The 15,963-nt window shown below is 50.7% G+C and overlaps 1 protein-coding gene across 3 annotated transcripts in view; it reads right to left on the reverse strand.

The window, feature by feature from the left end:
• Positions 1 to 15,963, reverse strand: part of GRM4 (glutamate metabotropic receptor 4) — a 204,257-nt gene that overhangs the window by 35,467 nt on the left and 152,827 nt on the right. For all 3 annotated transcript variants that reach the window (XM_075910067.2, XM_089773623.1, XM_089773624.1), the window contains 2 exons: positions 11,057 to 11,257; positions 6,804 to 6,940 (listed from right to left, as the gene is read on the reverse strand). In XM_075910067.2, the coding sequence (XP_075766182.2) occupies positions 6,804 to 6,940; positions 11,057 to 11,257 (338 nt within the window). The remainder of the gene's footprint in view (positions 1 to 6,803; positions 6,941 to 11,056; positions 11,258 to 15,963) is intronic.

Below are 15,963 nucleotides of genomic sequence, written 5' to 3' on the forward strand. Positions count from 1 at the left end.
GTTTTAAACCTACTGCCTGTTAATTTCATTTGGCGACGCCTAGTTCTTACATTGCGGGGACAAGTAAATAACTTTTCCTTATTCACTTTTTCCACACCAGTCCTGATTTTATAGACCTCAGTCCTATCCCCCCTTCGCAAGAATATGAACAATAGCCACTTGTGATTCATTTACTACTCCCTGCACCTGCCCATGGCCAAATCCCAAGGACAGGGGCCATCATTGGCTGAGTGCCTGGCCAACCTCTGGGGAGGGGAATCTCCTGATGAAAAGTTCACAGACATCAGCAGTACCTGGGGATGGAGAGGGAAAAAGACAAGGACCTCTCTAGGGAGATCACTGTCTTGGCCAAGGAGAGCATGGCAGTTGCCCGGTACAGCACCGTCATAGCCAAAGGCAGCATGGGAAGAGATGAAGAGAGGCCACTCCTGGCAGGGGCGGCCCATGAGCCTAGGCGCGCTAGGCAGCTGCCTAGGGTGCCGCTGGACCGGGCGCCCGATGATGATGTCACAGGGCGCCAGGGTGCCTTGTGATGACATCACGGCCATTGATGGCCGTTCAGGCAAGGGCGCTGATTGTACCACCCCTACTAGGGCGCCAGCTTCTGCAGCCGGCCTCGGGCTGCTCCTGACTCCTGGACATCTGGACATAATACAAAGCTAACACGCTCAGCTGGTGCATGTGCTGCCAGTACTGTTCACTGCAGTGCTGCGAACCGGCACCCAGCCACGTTACACTGCCCCTGAGCAATATGGGCCATTGACAGCAACAGCGACTTATCCCACTGTGCCACCACGTTGTACTTCCACAGCCCATTCCCTTCACACCCTAGCCCAGGGCATTGAGAACAGTGGGAACCAGGACCCCAGCTCCTTTGAGCCCTCTCTTGGCCCGAGTACTGCCAAGCCTCGCATGCTGCTCCAGAAGGCCCACAAACCAGAAGAGGCAGAGCCAAGGGCGTACATGCATCTGTGACTTTCACCCCTTGCTCCTCCCCACCCATTGTGCTCTGTTCTGTGCTGCTGCGCTGTACTACTCCGTTTCACATCCGGTTTAACGGAACAGTCCCTTGTGGCTAGAGAATAGATTGCTTTTTAATATGGCATTTAATAATTAAAAGCCGTTGTTTTATTATCGCTTCGGTGCAAGGTTCATTTCTCGGTGTTACATAATAGATTGTTTAATAATAAAACCCGTGAAAACATTTTTCATGAGGCCCTGACTGTTCTTTTTCCACAGAAGGGCCGTAAGTGCGCACGAATTCAGAAAGTTTTATAACACTCGGCGGGCCAAGCCACAAGATACCCCAGGGACTGCAGCACCATTGCTCTCCCGCAGCTCAAACACAACTGCTCAGAAAACTTCCAGCTCTTTCCCCACACCTCACCCCCCTGGTTAACAGCTGAATGTTCAGCTGCACAGTCTCCGCTTGAGGCTCAGAATAAAAGCAACAGGCATCTGACAGTATTGCCCCAGCTCCTTGTATTTTGTACTAGATGCCAACTGTCTGCCCCTCAGCCTCTCCCACCCGTTGCTAAGGCTCCACGTCCTATCCTCACCAGTGCTGGGCGGAATGCAATGGATTGCTGTAACCTTGGAACGCTTTGCTTGTTCTGCTGCTTCCAAACCAGTCCACCAACAGCTCAGCCTCCCTTTCCGACAGCCAAATACACACTCCTGCTTGCTACTACGCTGCAGTTGCACAGTTCCTTCCTCCTGTCCAAGCAGCCTGCAGATGGCTTCATTAGCCAGGGCAGCAGAGAGGAAACTGGAAGAAACATCTGTGCTTGTAATGTCTATCCTGTTCCTGGGGCCAACCAGCCCTTTCACCATTAGGGCAAATTAAAATGAGCTCCAACTATCTTCGCATTGCGATCCCTTGCAGAACATCCTGCATTTATGTCCGCAAATCCGCTCTGGTGGGCATTCAGCCTGTGAAGCACCATAGAGACATATCCCTTTGTGGTTTTGATTCTGAACCCTGAGTGGAGGACAGCAAGCAATAGGGCATCTAGGTCTTATCACTACTGTTTGGGAAGCCCATGCGTGCAAAGCCATCAATCAACTCCCGAGCCTTAGCAAGCTTCAAAACCAAGTGCTGCAATACCTTTTCCCCGGCATCGCACGCCTGCAGGACAATAAACCTCACAACCTCCCCATGCCACACTGGTTCACTATGGACTGGCTGCATTTGGGGATGCCAGTGGGGACCCACTTCACTTCAGGTAGGGGGCACCGCATGATGGTATGCAGCCACAGCTGTAGGTAGTTCAGCACCTATCTCCCAACCTTTTCCATCCTACAATTCCCTCCCACTATCTTGTTGGCACAAAACAAACATTTACTACTGATCGGCACTGGCTTCCCAAGCCCAAAAGCACTGCTGCAAGCTGTCAAGCTGCTCTACGAATCAGCCCTGGACAGTCGCTCGGTGTCCTCCCTTCTTTTTCATCCTCATCCCGGTTCCACCATCACTGAAACCCCTCCTGCTGCTGGAGGCGCTGTTACTGGGACATCAACTGGTTCAGTGGGCGGGGTTCCAAACCAAATGCATGGGGTTTTTCAGCATTCCAAGTGGCCACTGCGTATTCACAGCAGCCAGGACAGAGACATGCAGCATGCTTGGGTCCATGCTGTGCAGCAGAATTCAAAACTGGTTCTAGATTTCCTGGCCCCATCCCCGGAAGCGGGTGAAGACAGATGAATCATGGGGTTTTTTTAGAAATGTGAGCTCACCTAGTTTCCCACCATGCACAGCAAGAAAAATCTCAGAATGCACACTGCTCAGCAGGGAAGCAAAGCACCGTGGGATACCCTCCAAGAAAGCCATACCCGGAGTCTGCAGCAAACTGCTGCCGTGAGTATACAAGGACATGCCTTGACAGAAGGCACACCATCCCTCGTGTATGCCTCTGGTGCAGCATGCGTGTGGCATGTGGATGGATGCTCATTAAGAAGCTGTGGAATAAATCCCCAAAGTATATGAACCCTAAGATAGGTGAGATTCCAAGCCCCAGAATGGCAATGGTTGTATATTCAACTCCCAGCATGCAGCTCTCTATGCACCATCACAGAAATCTGTGCAAGCGGGTAGAGCTCTGAGACCCATATTCTTTCAGCAATCACAGGGCTAATAGTCTCACATGGGCATAAACACAGGCTCTAGGCAAGCAATAATAGCCACAAGACAGGCGGGGCCTCTTCTAATCTGAGCATTCAGCTTTAGAAGGTCAGAACCCAATACTTCCTACACTTCACGTAGGCTACGTCTACACTGCCGGCTTCTTGCAGAAGAACCGTTTTACACAAGAGTTCTTGTGCAAATGGTCTTTCACAAGAGTGCATTCACACTGCCTTGTGCTTTTGCGCAAGAGATGTGCTTTTGCGCAAGAGCGTCCATGCCAGTGTAGATGCTCTCTTGCGCAAGAAAGCTCTGATGGCCATTTTAGCCATAGGGCTTTCTTGCGCAAGAAACCCCTGTTGCCTGACCTCACTGCCTTCTTGTGGAAGAGCTTTTGCACAAGAGGGCTTATTCCTCATGGAGAGAGGAATAACTCATGCACAAAAAGCCCTGTCTTCTGACACTTTGCTGTAAATTTACTTGCGCAAGAACGCGCGTGCAGTGTAGATGCTCTGCAAGTTTTTGCGCAAGAACAAGTGTTCTTGCGCAAAAAGCCTGCGGTGTAGACATAGCCGTATAGTTTAGTAGAACTGACTACCCCACAGGTATATGTTGACTTCTGTATTTGGAGGGGCAGGTCTAGATCAATGGAGCCACATGTGTATGGGGGGGGGGTAGGCAAATTCCATGCCTGCTTGAGGCTTGCAGTTTAGGGTCAACTTCCGCTTCCTCAACTACACCCATGGACAATCCACGTTACTCACTTCGGTTACGCATACTCTTCAAGCAGTGTGTGTGATGCCTTGGTCAAGCAGACATACCCGCACTAGCTCTGATGGAGTCAACATGCTAAAAATAAACTTAAAAAACAACAAATGGTCTGGTAGCGCTTTATAGACTCACAAAACATGTAGATGGGATCATTGATTGTAGCTGGTGCAGAACAAGCAGCGATAGGCTCTAGCCTTCCTTAGTACAATCCCATCTGAAACTGTAAGGATGTTCTCGGCGCAGCTAGCCCTCCTGCTGTGGCTACAGGCTGTTTTTAGCATGCAGATCAATCAGAGCTAGCACAGGTATGTCTCCTTGCCTTGGGAATCACACACCTGAACAAAGAACACGCAATACCCTAAGACACTTCTTGGGGAACAGATAAGAGGAGCACTGTGATTCAGGAGGCAAGATAACACAAGAGCAAAATAGCCTCTCGACAGACCCGGTCAGGAATTATTTGACAAAGCACCAATTCAGCAAAGCTGAAACTGTGGGGAAGCATCAATTTCAACTAATGTCCTGTTTTGAAAAATGTTAAAGGGCAAAAGTAGATTTGAAATTGTTCAAATGTCTGTTCAGACATTCTTGAAAACAAAAAAAAGTTCCATTTTTCCATTTAAAATGATTTGTCCTTTGCAATTATAAGTGAAAGGAAACAAATCAAAATCAAAATCCAATCAAAATGTTTGCATTGACCCAATCCATTTTTTCCTGTATTTGTAGCTGATGAAAATTTTCAGGATTGTGACTTTTTGTCCAAATATGCAAACGAGATTTTTTTTTTAATTTCAAACATTTTCCCACCCATAGCATTTCCAGAGATACTAGCATTTGAAAAATAGAGGAAAAAAGATTAAGACTGTTTCCTGAAAATCTATTCCTGCCTGCAATGATAGGCTGATGGATTGTATGAATATATTGCCATCCACCCACAATGTCAAAGTACACAAATAACTCTACAGACTGTACTGGGACAATTTCAACACACATTGAATTGCGGCCACCTTTAGGATGAAAGGCAGCAAAGACAATAGGCAGAGAATCATTGGTTCCATTAACCCCCATTCAAAGACCCAACACAGACCAAGCTGTGAGAATTTTAAGCCCCAATGCCCAGGACAAAACTAGGAAAACACTAAGTTGTGTGGCCCGCTTTAGAAAACTGTGACAACCTTTTCTTTGAAAATTTCTAGCACCTCCCCGCTTTAAAAGACGTAGAGAGATAGCTGATGCATAATAACATAAGAACTAGGGATTACCAAATGAAATTAATAGGTAGCAGGTTTAAAACAAACAAAAGGAAGTTTTTCTTTGCTCAGTGCACAGTCAACCTGTGGAACTCCTTGCCAGAGGATAGTGTGAAGATCTGGACTTTAACAGAGTTCAAAGAAGAACAAGATAAATTCATGGAGGTTGGGTCCATCAATACTTATTAGCCAGGATGGGTAGGAATGGTGTCCCTAGCCTCTGTTGGTCAGAGGCTGGAAATGGATGACAGGAGAGGGATCGCTTGATGACTGTTCTGTTCACTCCCTTTGGGGCACCTGGCATTGGCCACTGTGGGAAGGCAGGATAGTGGGCTAGATAGACTGTTGGTCTGACCCAGTCTGGCTGTTGTGACGGGGTGGTGCAACCCCGCACTAACCACGCCCCCCAGGGGACCAGGGGGATGCAGAGCAGTGGCAGTGGAGGCGGCGGAGACACGCGGCCCGGCTGATGGCTTGGCCGGTGCTTCCCCGGACGCATCAGGGGAGGCTTTCCCCGCGCCAGGGGAGACGGCGGCAGCGGCGGAGGCACACCGCTCTGCCAGCATCAGGGCTGGTGCCCCCGCTGATGCCCCAGGGGAAATCCCGACACCGGGTGACGTTGACCCGCGGGAGGATGCTGGAGGAGGGCAGGGGCAGCGGGGAAGGGGGAGGAGCCGCCCGTGAGACGCTGGCGCAGGTGTCCTGGAAGGGAGGGGTGGCACCCTCCACAAGATAAAGCAGGCAGAGACATTGGGGCCAAGGAGGCCAGGGAGAGCGCTGGATGAAGGGACTTAGGGCCTCAAAGAAGCAGTGCGAGAAGCACCCTGGTGAGCGGGGGGGAGGAAGCAGCCCAGGGCGGGTGCAGAGAGCGGCTCGCGGGCTGATGAGTTTCAGCACGTAGCCCCATCAGCCAGGTGAGGGGAGAGAGGTTATTCTCCCCTGCCTTAGGGCCCTGGGCTGGGGTCTGGAGAGAGGGAGGGCCCGGACCCCCCCTCACCTCCCTGCTCAGGGGATTGTCGGGACGACCAGGAAGAGTGGTGGAATCTCTCGGTTCGGCGGGACGGGAGGAAAGCCGGAGCAGAAAAAGGGGCTGGGGAACATGACCAGGGAGGTCCGGATCCGAGCCCCGTGACACCGTTCTTATGTTCTTTAGAGGTGTGAAAATCCATGTGAAAATCAGCCTGAATTTGGCAGACCTTTGAAACATAAATAGGAATGGAAAAAGTAGTATGGGACCATGCAATTAAACACTATATCATGACGCACACACATGGGGAGGGGATGTGTGTGTTCAGTTAAGGTAGCACAAGCAACTTCAACTCCAGCATTTCCTACATTTGGAGGGCTTATTTTGCAAATGTAATAATGCTCTTTTTATGTAGGGTTTGCTTGTTTGCTGGAGGGTGAACTATATCTTAACAGTGTCTCAAGTACAGGCTGGGAAGGGTTCAGCCTGACTATATTCGAATTAGCTGTTGGAGCTAGTTTCAGAATCCTCAGTCCCTTTAAACAAGCTACTAGGTCTCCTCTCTTCTGAGTGCAAAACAATACTTCTAAAGAAAGCTCTAGGGAGGCAGGAATGAAGCTGTTGTCCCTGTCTCCTTGCTGGGATCATCTCCACTGACTGCACAGCCAAATGCAAGATCAGTCCAAGGTCTTACTTTTAAGTGCAGGTGATCGGTCCATTGCCCAATGACTTTGTACTCCGGGGTGGAGTTTTTGATCTGGTATTGGTAGATGTCATAACGGCCAGGTGAATCTCCATTCTCGTTAAATGTCACCGGAGTCCCAGCAATGCCTGCAAGACAGAAAGGTTTTAACATCAGAGAGCTAAGCAACATCCACTCTACTGATGTGCCGTGTGTCTGATCCATCCAGTGCAGTGTCCAATTCACCTCCTGCTAAAGTCAATGGGATCTGTGCTGTTAAGTTCAGTGGGGTTTTTAGGCTATTTTCTTCTTCCCGGGTCTCTTCCCAGTGTCATACGGTCTGGTGACATTGGACAAATACAATTAAAAAATAAACCAGCCTTGCAATTTACCAACCTGTAGAGACAGAAGATAAACAGATACTTACTGAGCTATTTGCTTACCATTTATTCACGACTCAGACAAAATACATTTGCCTTCTAAACAAAGATTACGCCTATCCCAATTTTTGTTAATATTAACATTTGGCTAGAAATGCCTGGTTTGATCATTATGTATACACAGAAGTTTCACTCAATTTACTAAAATCCCCAAAACAACACATTCTGGGGAGTATAAAGGGGTACATTCTGCAATATGCTAATGCAGTGTTTCTCAGCCTTTTTTTTTATAAAGTACCCCTTTTTAAAAAAAAATTATAAGTACCCCCAGTACCTACAGTTTTCAGACACACAAATTTTTTTCTACCGTTGCAACACATTTGTTTAAACAACTTAATCGTATGAAACGCTGTAAAACTTAAAACAAAAATTCAAGTTTCTCCAAATTTCAGTTGTTTTGACATGCCTCCCAGACTTCTCTTGAGTACCTTGTAGCATTGATTGAGAAACATTGCACTAATGTAACTGAGGAAGTGGGTCTGGCCCACGAAAGCTCATCATCTAATAAACCATCTTGTTAGTCTTTGAAGTGCTACATTGTCCTGCATTTTGCTTCAGCTACCCCAGACTAACACGGCTACATTTCTATCACCACCACTAGGGCAGACTTGAACCTGCAATCTCTAGAGCTTAGGGTAGGAGCTTCTACAGCTTGAGCTATAAAGATAACTGGTTCTCAGCTAGGCACACACATTCCTATCTCTCACTGTAAGTGGTCTAAGTGCCAGTATATGGGACATGGGAGTTACACTAATATCCTTTAAACAGAGACTGGATGATTAGACGCACATTCTGTAGTAATGGCAACACAAGCTCACTGTTGTACCGCTGATCATAGTGTGACGGAGATCCCGATCCCCGCACAACGTCTGTGCATAAGCCCACCCCTCTTCAGTGGAGCATGGCGCTTCGCTATTAGAAAGCGCTCAAGTCTCATTGCTCGTGGGACAGACGCACGCGCGCGGGTGCTTTGCCCCATCAGGCTGGCCTGTTGAATTGCAGCCTTTGGCCAGCGCATGCTTCCAGATCGGAATTCACCGGTGGTAGGAGCAATTCCCACTCCCTTTGCACAAGTGCAAACAGTTCTAAAAGGTGCCAGGCAGGGAGTCAAGCTGAGACCGTATTAGAGAGCAGGGAGGGGCATACTGAGAGAGAGAAGCGAGAAATGAGGCTACAAAGCCGGCTTCACCGCATCACTCGGGGCTGTGAAAAATGTTATGCCCTGTGCAATCTAATTAAGCCAACCTACGTTCTAATGTGAAGAATTCTTCCCTCCCCCACCTACTGCTTCTCAGGGAGGTGGATTTACTACAGCGATGGAAAAACCCCTTTCCGTGGCGGCAGCTCGTGCCTGCAACACTGTGCTGCAGCTGTCCCACTGTAGCATTTTGGGTGTAGACACAGCCAGAGAGGAGGACTAGAGTAGATGCCAAAAGAACCTGTGTCATTTATGTGATCAATTGCATTTCCTGTGTAGTGTACCCGTGCACCGTGCTCTCTGCTGCTCTCCCTTCTCCCCTCTACCACCATCTGCGGACATCTGGGAGTCTCTCTCCTACAGCCCTGAATAATACATCCATGTTCAGTGTCAGGGCATCCTGATGCTACGTCAGTTATTCAGCTGCCCTGGTGGAAGGCAGAATAAGGGACCCCCTGAAGGTAAGGTGGGGGGGGGGGGTGGGTCCTGGCATGGCCTAGGGGGCTGGGCATTCACCAGGGGGGGGAAGGAAGGTGGGCTCAAGTCCAAGTCCCACCTACCCACCCACCCAGGGGCAGAGGAAAATAGCAACACAGCATCCCATAGGCATAGGCCAGCTGGGCAAATGTGGACTGCATGAAATGGAGGGGCTGCAAGCAGACAGATGCCGTGCATCATTTCTCTGCACAGCTCTGCTGATGCACTCAGCCATGACCCTCATCCTCCGTTCCTCTTCCAGCCAGAGGCTCCCCCTTGCAAGCACCCAGCCCTGAGCTGCCAGCCTCCCCCCACTCCCATGCTAGACCTCACAAGCTATTTTTGCAAGAGACACCTCCAGTGCCGACAAGCTGACACTTCCCTCCCCTTGCCCCGAATGCCCCACGCGCTCCGATTCCTGCAGGCTGGGGCTCGGCTCAACCCTGGCTGCCAAGCAGGCACCGAGCTTGTGATGCAGGCCGACAAGGAGCAGAGATTCCTCATTAGGCGTGTGTAACTTGAGGCAGCCTTTGAATCCAGGCCCTTGGGCCTGCATTAACCCATTGCATGCCTGAGCCTCCCAGATAAAGCAGCAGGGTCTGATTCAGACTCAGACTGAGCCAGGAACTCTCTGCTGGTGTCAGTGGCCGGAAGAGTGAGGCAGAGGAGCCAGTGAGGAAGACGATGGCTTGCCCTTAGTGGCTGCCATGTTCCCTGCCTATTCCCCCTGGCATGCAGGTCAGGTTGGACACTCTCCTCTTACAAATGGCAGCTCAGAGGCCCTCCCCTCCTTTCCCCACCTCCTCACAGCTCATTACGCTTGAAGAACAGACTGAGTGATTGGCTTTGACATCTCCTGCCAGTCATGGGCAGCGGGGATTGCCCTCGCGCAGCTCTCGGGGATGTAGCCCGGGAGGGAGAGTGGGTGGGAGCCGGGATGCAACACAAACACTGCAAAACAGTCGCGGGCAAGGCACAACCTCGGATTCACACCGGCTGCTCGCTGCACAGAAACATTTCCCGCAGCGCATGGCTGCTGGAAGGGGGAGTTCCGCCTCCTGCGGCTTTGCCACATTTAAAACAAAATTTACTTTCAAGTAAAATCAAGTGAGCTGTGCAAATAAATACGAGCCCAAGACGAGCCCAGAAGAATCAAGCAAGAGGGAAAGAAGGAAAAATAAATAAGGAAGACAGATTGCAGAGGAGATTGCGGAGGAGAGATAAATAGAAGTAATAAGAAGCAAGGGACAGAAAATGTTTATTAAAGAGACAGAGTACAGGGAAGCAATGAGTTTCCAGAAAAGTTATGAGGGAAGACAAAACTACAGCAGAATGGCTCAGACAAGCAGCTTATTTCGACAAAGGAATAGAAGCCAAAGCAGAATGGAAGTGGGTCATGCTCCAGGTTCGAGTCCATGATGCCCTTATGAGCACAAGTTGCATTGGTTTCCTGCAAGTTCTTCTATCACCTTAGTGTTTTTAAAAAAATTCCTGGCCTTAATTTTCAGTACTCAGCTCTTTGGAAAATCTGCCTCTTAGCCACTCCCCCCATTACCACAGGGAGAAGAATAAAACCACAGGGATCTACAGGCCGTACTCCCTAGAAGTCCAAGAAACACGTTCCAAAAAACATGGACTTATAGCGAAACAACTTAAAGTGGGGAATTTTTTTTCCTATGGCTGACTTCCATTTGCGCAAATTGGGGTATGTGTGTGTTGCACGACTTAAGAGCAGGGAATGGGAGGACTTATAATGCATCAGTTCCCACAAACATCAATGACTTTAGTGCGAAACAGATGTATGTCAAGGCGACTTCTAGTGGGAATGCCCTGTATTTAGATTGCAGTCTCTCCAGAGCAGGGCCTGTCTCTCACTAAGTATATGTACAGCGCCTAGCATACTGAGGGCCCTGGCTCGGCTCCAAGTTGCTACCATAATGCACCTAATAAATAGAAAGTCCTGGCTGAGAGCTGAAGAGCTGCTCTCATTCCCAGCTCTGGAGACCTGGAGTAGCTCCTGGGACTTCAGCAGAGTCATTCTGCAGTCACCAAGTGCATAAATAGCCCCTGCTCCTCTCTTGCTACCCCTCTCTCTCTCCTATTGAAGGCCAGATGGCGTGACCCCTCGCCCCCCCCGCGGACAGACAGACCTGAGAAGTTGACGTTGCGGATGTACTTGAGCAGCTCCACGCCGTCCACCGGGTCCATCCTGGGGCAAAGGCCGACCTTGCCGGGACACAAGCTCTTGTGCATGTTGTGCAAGGCGTGGCCCATGGCGTACACGGCGTCGATGACGAACTGCACCTTCCCCTCCTGCTCGTACGAGGAGTCCTGGCCGATCCGCTCGCGATCTGCAAACACACGACACGGGGACGTGGCAGCACCAGCTCGCGCCCCCCCCCCTCCCAGCCAACCCTGCTGCAGCCAGATCTCCGGACACGCTTCCCACGGTTCCTCCCACCAGGCACGGCAGAGCTGGGAGCTGCCAATAGCCGCCCCCTTTTCCTAGCGTGATTACTGCAAAGCCAAGCAGAACTCAAGTTTCCCCAGACCATCTCTTGTCCCTATGGCACCAAGTAGCCTGGGAGCTCACCAAAGCCATGTAGTGCATCAGAGGAACTTAGAACATCCCATGGTCTTCTACCTTACACCATTCCCAATACAGCCAAGCCAGCAGACACTGGCAATGTCAACTTTAAGAGTGGCGCCCATTAGGTTCAATCAAAGGCACAGCTGTTCTGAAAACCAGGCCCGATATTAAATAGGCAGGCAGGACAGCTCTGTGGCTTAAAGCCGTGGGCTGGGGATTCACGGGATCCACTCCCAGCTCTGCATCTGACCTGCAGTGTGACCCTAGACCTTGTGGTTTTTTTAACTGCTTGTGACTCCCATGACAGCAACAGGGAGCTGTAGGGTCCCCACAACTCTGAGAATCTGCCCCTTGAAGCTGTCTCTGCGCCCTAATTCTACAACTGCAAAACAGCAATTCCTTTGCCTGCCTAGTGTATTTCAATTTTAAGGTGAGTGCAGCAGGGCCTGCCTCATCATATTAGGCATATGGACAGCACCGAGCACCGCTGTTACGATCCTGGATAAGTCCTATCTCAGTTCCTAGATCGAAACATTACTCCCATTCAAATACAGGCAGTCCCCGGGTTACATGGATCCGACTTACATCGGATCCCTACTTACAGACAGGGTGAGGCAACCCCACACTAGCTGCTTCCCCCCAGCAGACTAGGGAGACGCGAAGCTAGCGCCCCCCCACCCCCCAGCAGACCAGGGAGACGCGGAGCGGCTTTTCTCAGCAGACACCTCAGCTTGAGAATAAAGGACTGAGGGAAGTGAGGTGTGGGAGAATAAAACTGAGCTCTGGAGAAATGTTTGGCTAGAGTTTCCCCTACAATATGTACCAGTTCCGACTTACATACAAATTCAACTTAAGAACAAACCTACAGTCCCTATCTTGTACGTAACCCGGGGACTACCTGTACTCCCAAACATTGAGGCATATGTAATCCAGCTCTGAATTTTATACTCTGAGCACATCCCTAACACTTACGTATATTTCTCTGGAAGTAGCTGTGGGCTGCTAGACATCTTTTGTGCAAAAATTCCCCTGAGATGCATAGCAGCATCATTTAATCACTTATAGTTGTTTAGCACTTCCATTTTAACACTAATCTCTCCTCCAAACCCCATAAAACTCTTCAGCTAGTTAGAACTCATCTTTCCCAGCCAGGAAGTTTATGGTACATAAAATTTACAGAGTAAACAGCACCAGAATGAAAATACGTTCCAAGCAAGCTCCAAACTCTTCATGCAACTTGAATGAGGCTGCAGGAGACAGGTCTGAAGTGGAAGCAGCCTATAGCCAATGTCCAAAGCTTGATGGAGTAGTGTAGTGTAGACTACCTAGGGCTGGAAGGGAAAGGTGTATCTCACTGCACTGTCTCAGGAAGATACCTCCTCCAGCTCTGCCCAACTTCCCAGCACTGTGATCGATATTTCCAGGAAGTCCCACCTGCAGGAGGTGGGACATCCAGAAGTGGTAGAATAACCTAGTAGAGCTCATTGAAATTCCTTCCTAGTCACTGTGACGATAACTATTATACAGGATTCCAGAAATGCTTCACCTGGAGGCAGGTAACATGTTTGATATAAACAGACATGGCTAGAAAATGTCAAGATTTCAATGAAAAAAATCAAAACCAGAAAATACCAAAATATATCAATTCTGAAATGCCATCACAATACCTAATGGGAGTTGTAGTTCAGGTGCCTCATGTGCCTCTATAAGCCAGGCTCTCTGACTGGACTACATTTCCCATGATGCACCACAGACTCTCCTATCTCTCCCCCCCCCCCCATGAAGGGAGGTGATGCATCATGGCAGTTGCATGCCCCGCTGCAGCCTGGGAGATGAAGTCCAACTGGAGAATGTGGCTCAAATGGGAGAAGGGGATTATGAGGCAACTGAACTACAATTTCCAAGAGTCACCATTTCAGAATCAAATTATTTTCATGTTCAGTGGTTCTGTTTTTAGACAAAAATTGACATTTTCCACAGAAAGCAGAAGCTTTTCATATAAAAACCATTTAGTCAAAACCCCAGTTTTCAGTCTAAAATAAGCTGAGAGAGAACATTTTTGACCAGCTGTGAGCAGAAGACTTCATTCTTGGTTACCCATGCTGTGTCACAGCATTCACAATGGGAAGATGCTCTCTGGATGCTTCTCTTGGATGAGCTCAGGACTGTGCCTCGTCCCTAAATTCAGCCCCTCTTCTGAGCTTTACCTCTACTACACCCGGGGCCTGGCTTAGGGCTTGTTTTATTTCCACCGCACTGGAGCTGTCTGCAGTTGGCACTGGGCCACACGGCACATATTCTCTGAGTTCACATACCCCCAGTCACAGCTTGAGCTACATCTTATGCAAATATTATTCATCCTCCAGCATGCTAGGTTCATCAATCTCGCCATCAGCTGCAACAGTATCAGCCTCTCGGGAGCTATCCTCAGTGTCAAGAGACTGTCTGCGCAACATCCATCACAAGCCATGCATCCTCCACCCTGCGCTCGCCGCCCCTCCCTAATGCTCCTCCCCTCCTGCTCCCTCACCCGCTCGCTGCTCCCCCCAGGTGCTGACCCACAGATGGATCCCGCACTTCTCCAGCCAGCCCTAGACTGCGGAATCATTCAAGTGTGCGGCAATTACCAGCGACAGCTGCCTGCCTTTCCCTGTCATAACCGCTCTTAATGGGTCTTGAAACATGTTAATCATTTAGCGAAAGACACCGATTAATGTAACACGCTGTTAATTAGAGCTAAGGAAGATTCCCCCGTGGTGTGGCGCTGCGTCAGAGAGCGGCCGACTGGAGCTTTCCCTCTACTCCTGCCTCGCACCAAGCTTCTCCTGCGGCCCGATAACACCAGTCACAGGGGGCTAATGTCATGGGAGCGCAGCAAAGCAGACAGGGGCTTTAACACAGGGGGAAGGGGCATGGAGCGGGCTCTGTGAAGTGAGGGGATGTGGGGAGCCATTAGAGGGGGCACTCAGCTACCAGGAGTGGTAGGGTTGGTACTGAGGAGTCTGGGGGGACACCGTGTGGATTTTCGGAGTGAACGGGGGTGAATTTTGGAGCGCCAAGCAGTGGGCTGAACGTGTCAGCAATTCCTTCCAGGGTGGCTGATTCCAAGCCGGGACTTCGGGAGACCCGGTGTGATCGTTCCAGTCAGCACAGGGTGTGAGGGAGGGAGCCGGAGAGAGCCACAGGTTCGGTCTGAGTCCAGCCGCCTGCGCAAAGAATTCCCTTTATGTTCACTGCGTCTCTTCTCTCCCTCCAGGAAACAGGTGACTCAGGGCAGTCCGAGCACAAGGGTGAAAGACCCCCAGGCCACTCAGTACCCAACTCAGGGAGGCACACACCACAGTAGCTTGCAATGGTAGATCGGGATTCGCAGCCAAACGTTCAGAGGCATCCGGTGCCTTGAGAGCTGCCCCCAAGATGGGTTTCCATCACCCCACTGCCATGGGCAGGGGCTTAAAGCTATGGTGTAGGCAGTGAGTTATATGGCCCATGGGGCTTGAGGTCCGGGGGGGGGAGCCTGGGTGGTTAGCAGGGGACCTGGTACCGGCAGCAGTGAGCAACCTGGTCCCAGTCTGCTCTGCTCCACTCCTTTCCCAAAGCCCCCACCCTGCCTCTTCCTGCCCTGGCTCTGCCCCCTCCTCATCCCAATTCCCCTTCTCCCTAGCCCTTGCCTCATCCTGCCTCTTTCCAGCTTCCGCCCCTCCCCGGAGTGACATTGGTGGGGCAGGCTGGGGCTGAGTCACTCACTGCTGCCAGCACCAAGCCCCTGCTAACTCTATAGGCCCCCCTGCACCCTGTGTCCCCCTGAAATGGGGGGCCCCCAAAGCGCCGTCTAGGGGTGGTTGCTCCTGTCTGGCCTATGACACTGTTCTGGGCACCACCAAAAATGATACAAATCTGACACCCATGGTCACGGGGGACGGAGGGTCCCTGCCCCGCCCGTTTCTGAGCAGCACTGGCTGCAGGTTCCCGACTCTCCACGGCACCCACAAATGGGCGGCTGAGGGAGAAGCTGCAAAGCACTATGGGGAATCCCTCCTACCCGGCCTACTGCATCTCCCACTCCACCACACCCTGTCCTGCAAGGAAGGCGGCCCAAAGACCCCAAAAGGGGCCACGTGGGAGTGACTCTAGTTGCAGCTAAGAAAAAGGGGCAACGCCAGGCTCCATCTCCCCACAGGTAGGCCCAGAAGGGAGTCCCCATGGGACAATGGCTAAAGCCTCTAGGTTGGGTTACAGCAACCCCATGCCTAGAAAGTGATGGCTCTTGCCCCCCCATGCTGGAGTGGGGAGGGATCTATGGCTACAGGGCAGGCCTGTCTCTCTCTTCAAGCTGGGCTGGTGGATGATTCGGAATCACGATTCCCCTGCATTCACACGGCTCGCACGGAGCCCCTGGGGAGGACGCATGTAAGATTGGCAGTTCTTGGCTCTTCTGAACCTGGAACGAAAAGGAAATTCAGGGCA

Source organism: Pelodiscus sinensis, chromosome 27 (genome assembly GCF_052426305.1).
Source record: "Pelodiscus sinensis isolate ZL-2025 chromosome 27, ASM5242630v1, whole genome shotgun sequence".
Lineage (NCBI taxonomy): Eukaryota > Metazoa > Chordata > Testudines > Trionychidae > Pelodiscus > Pelodiscus sinensis.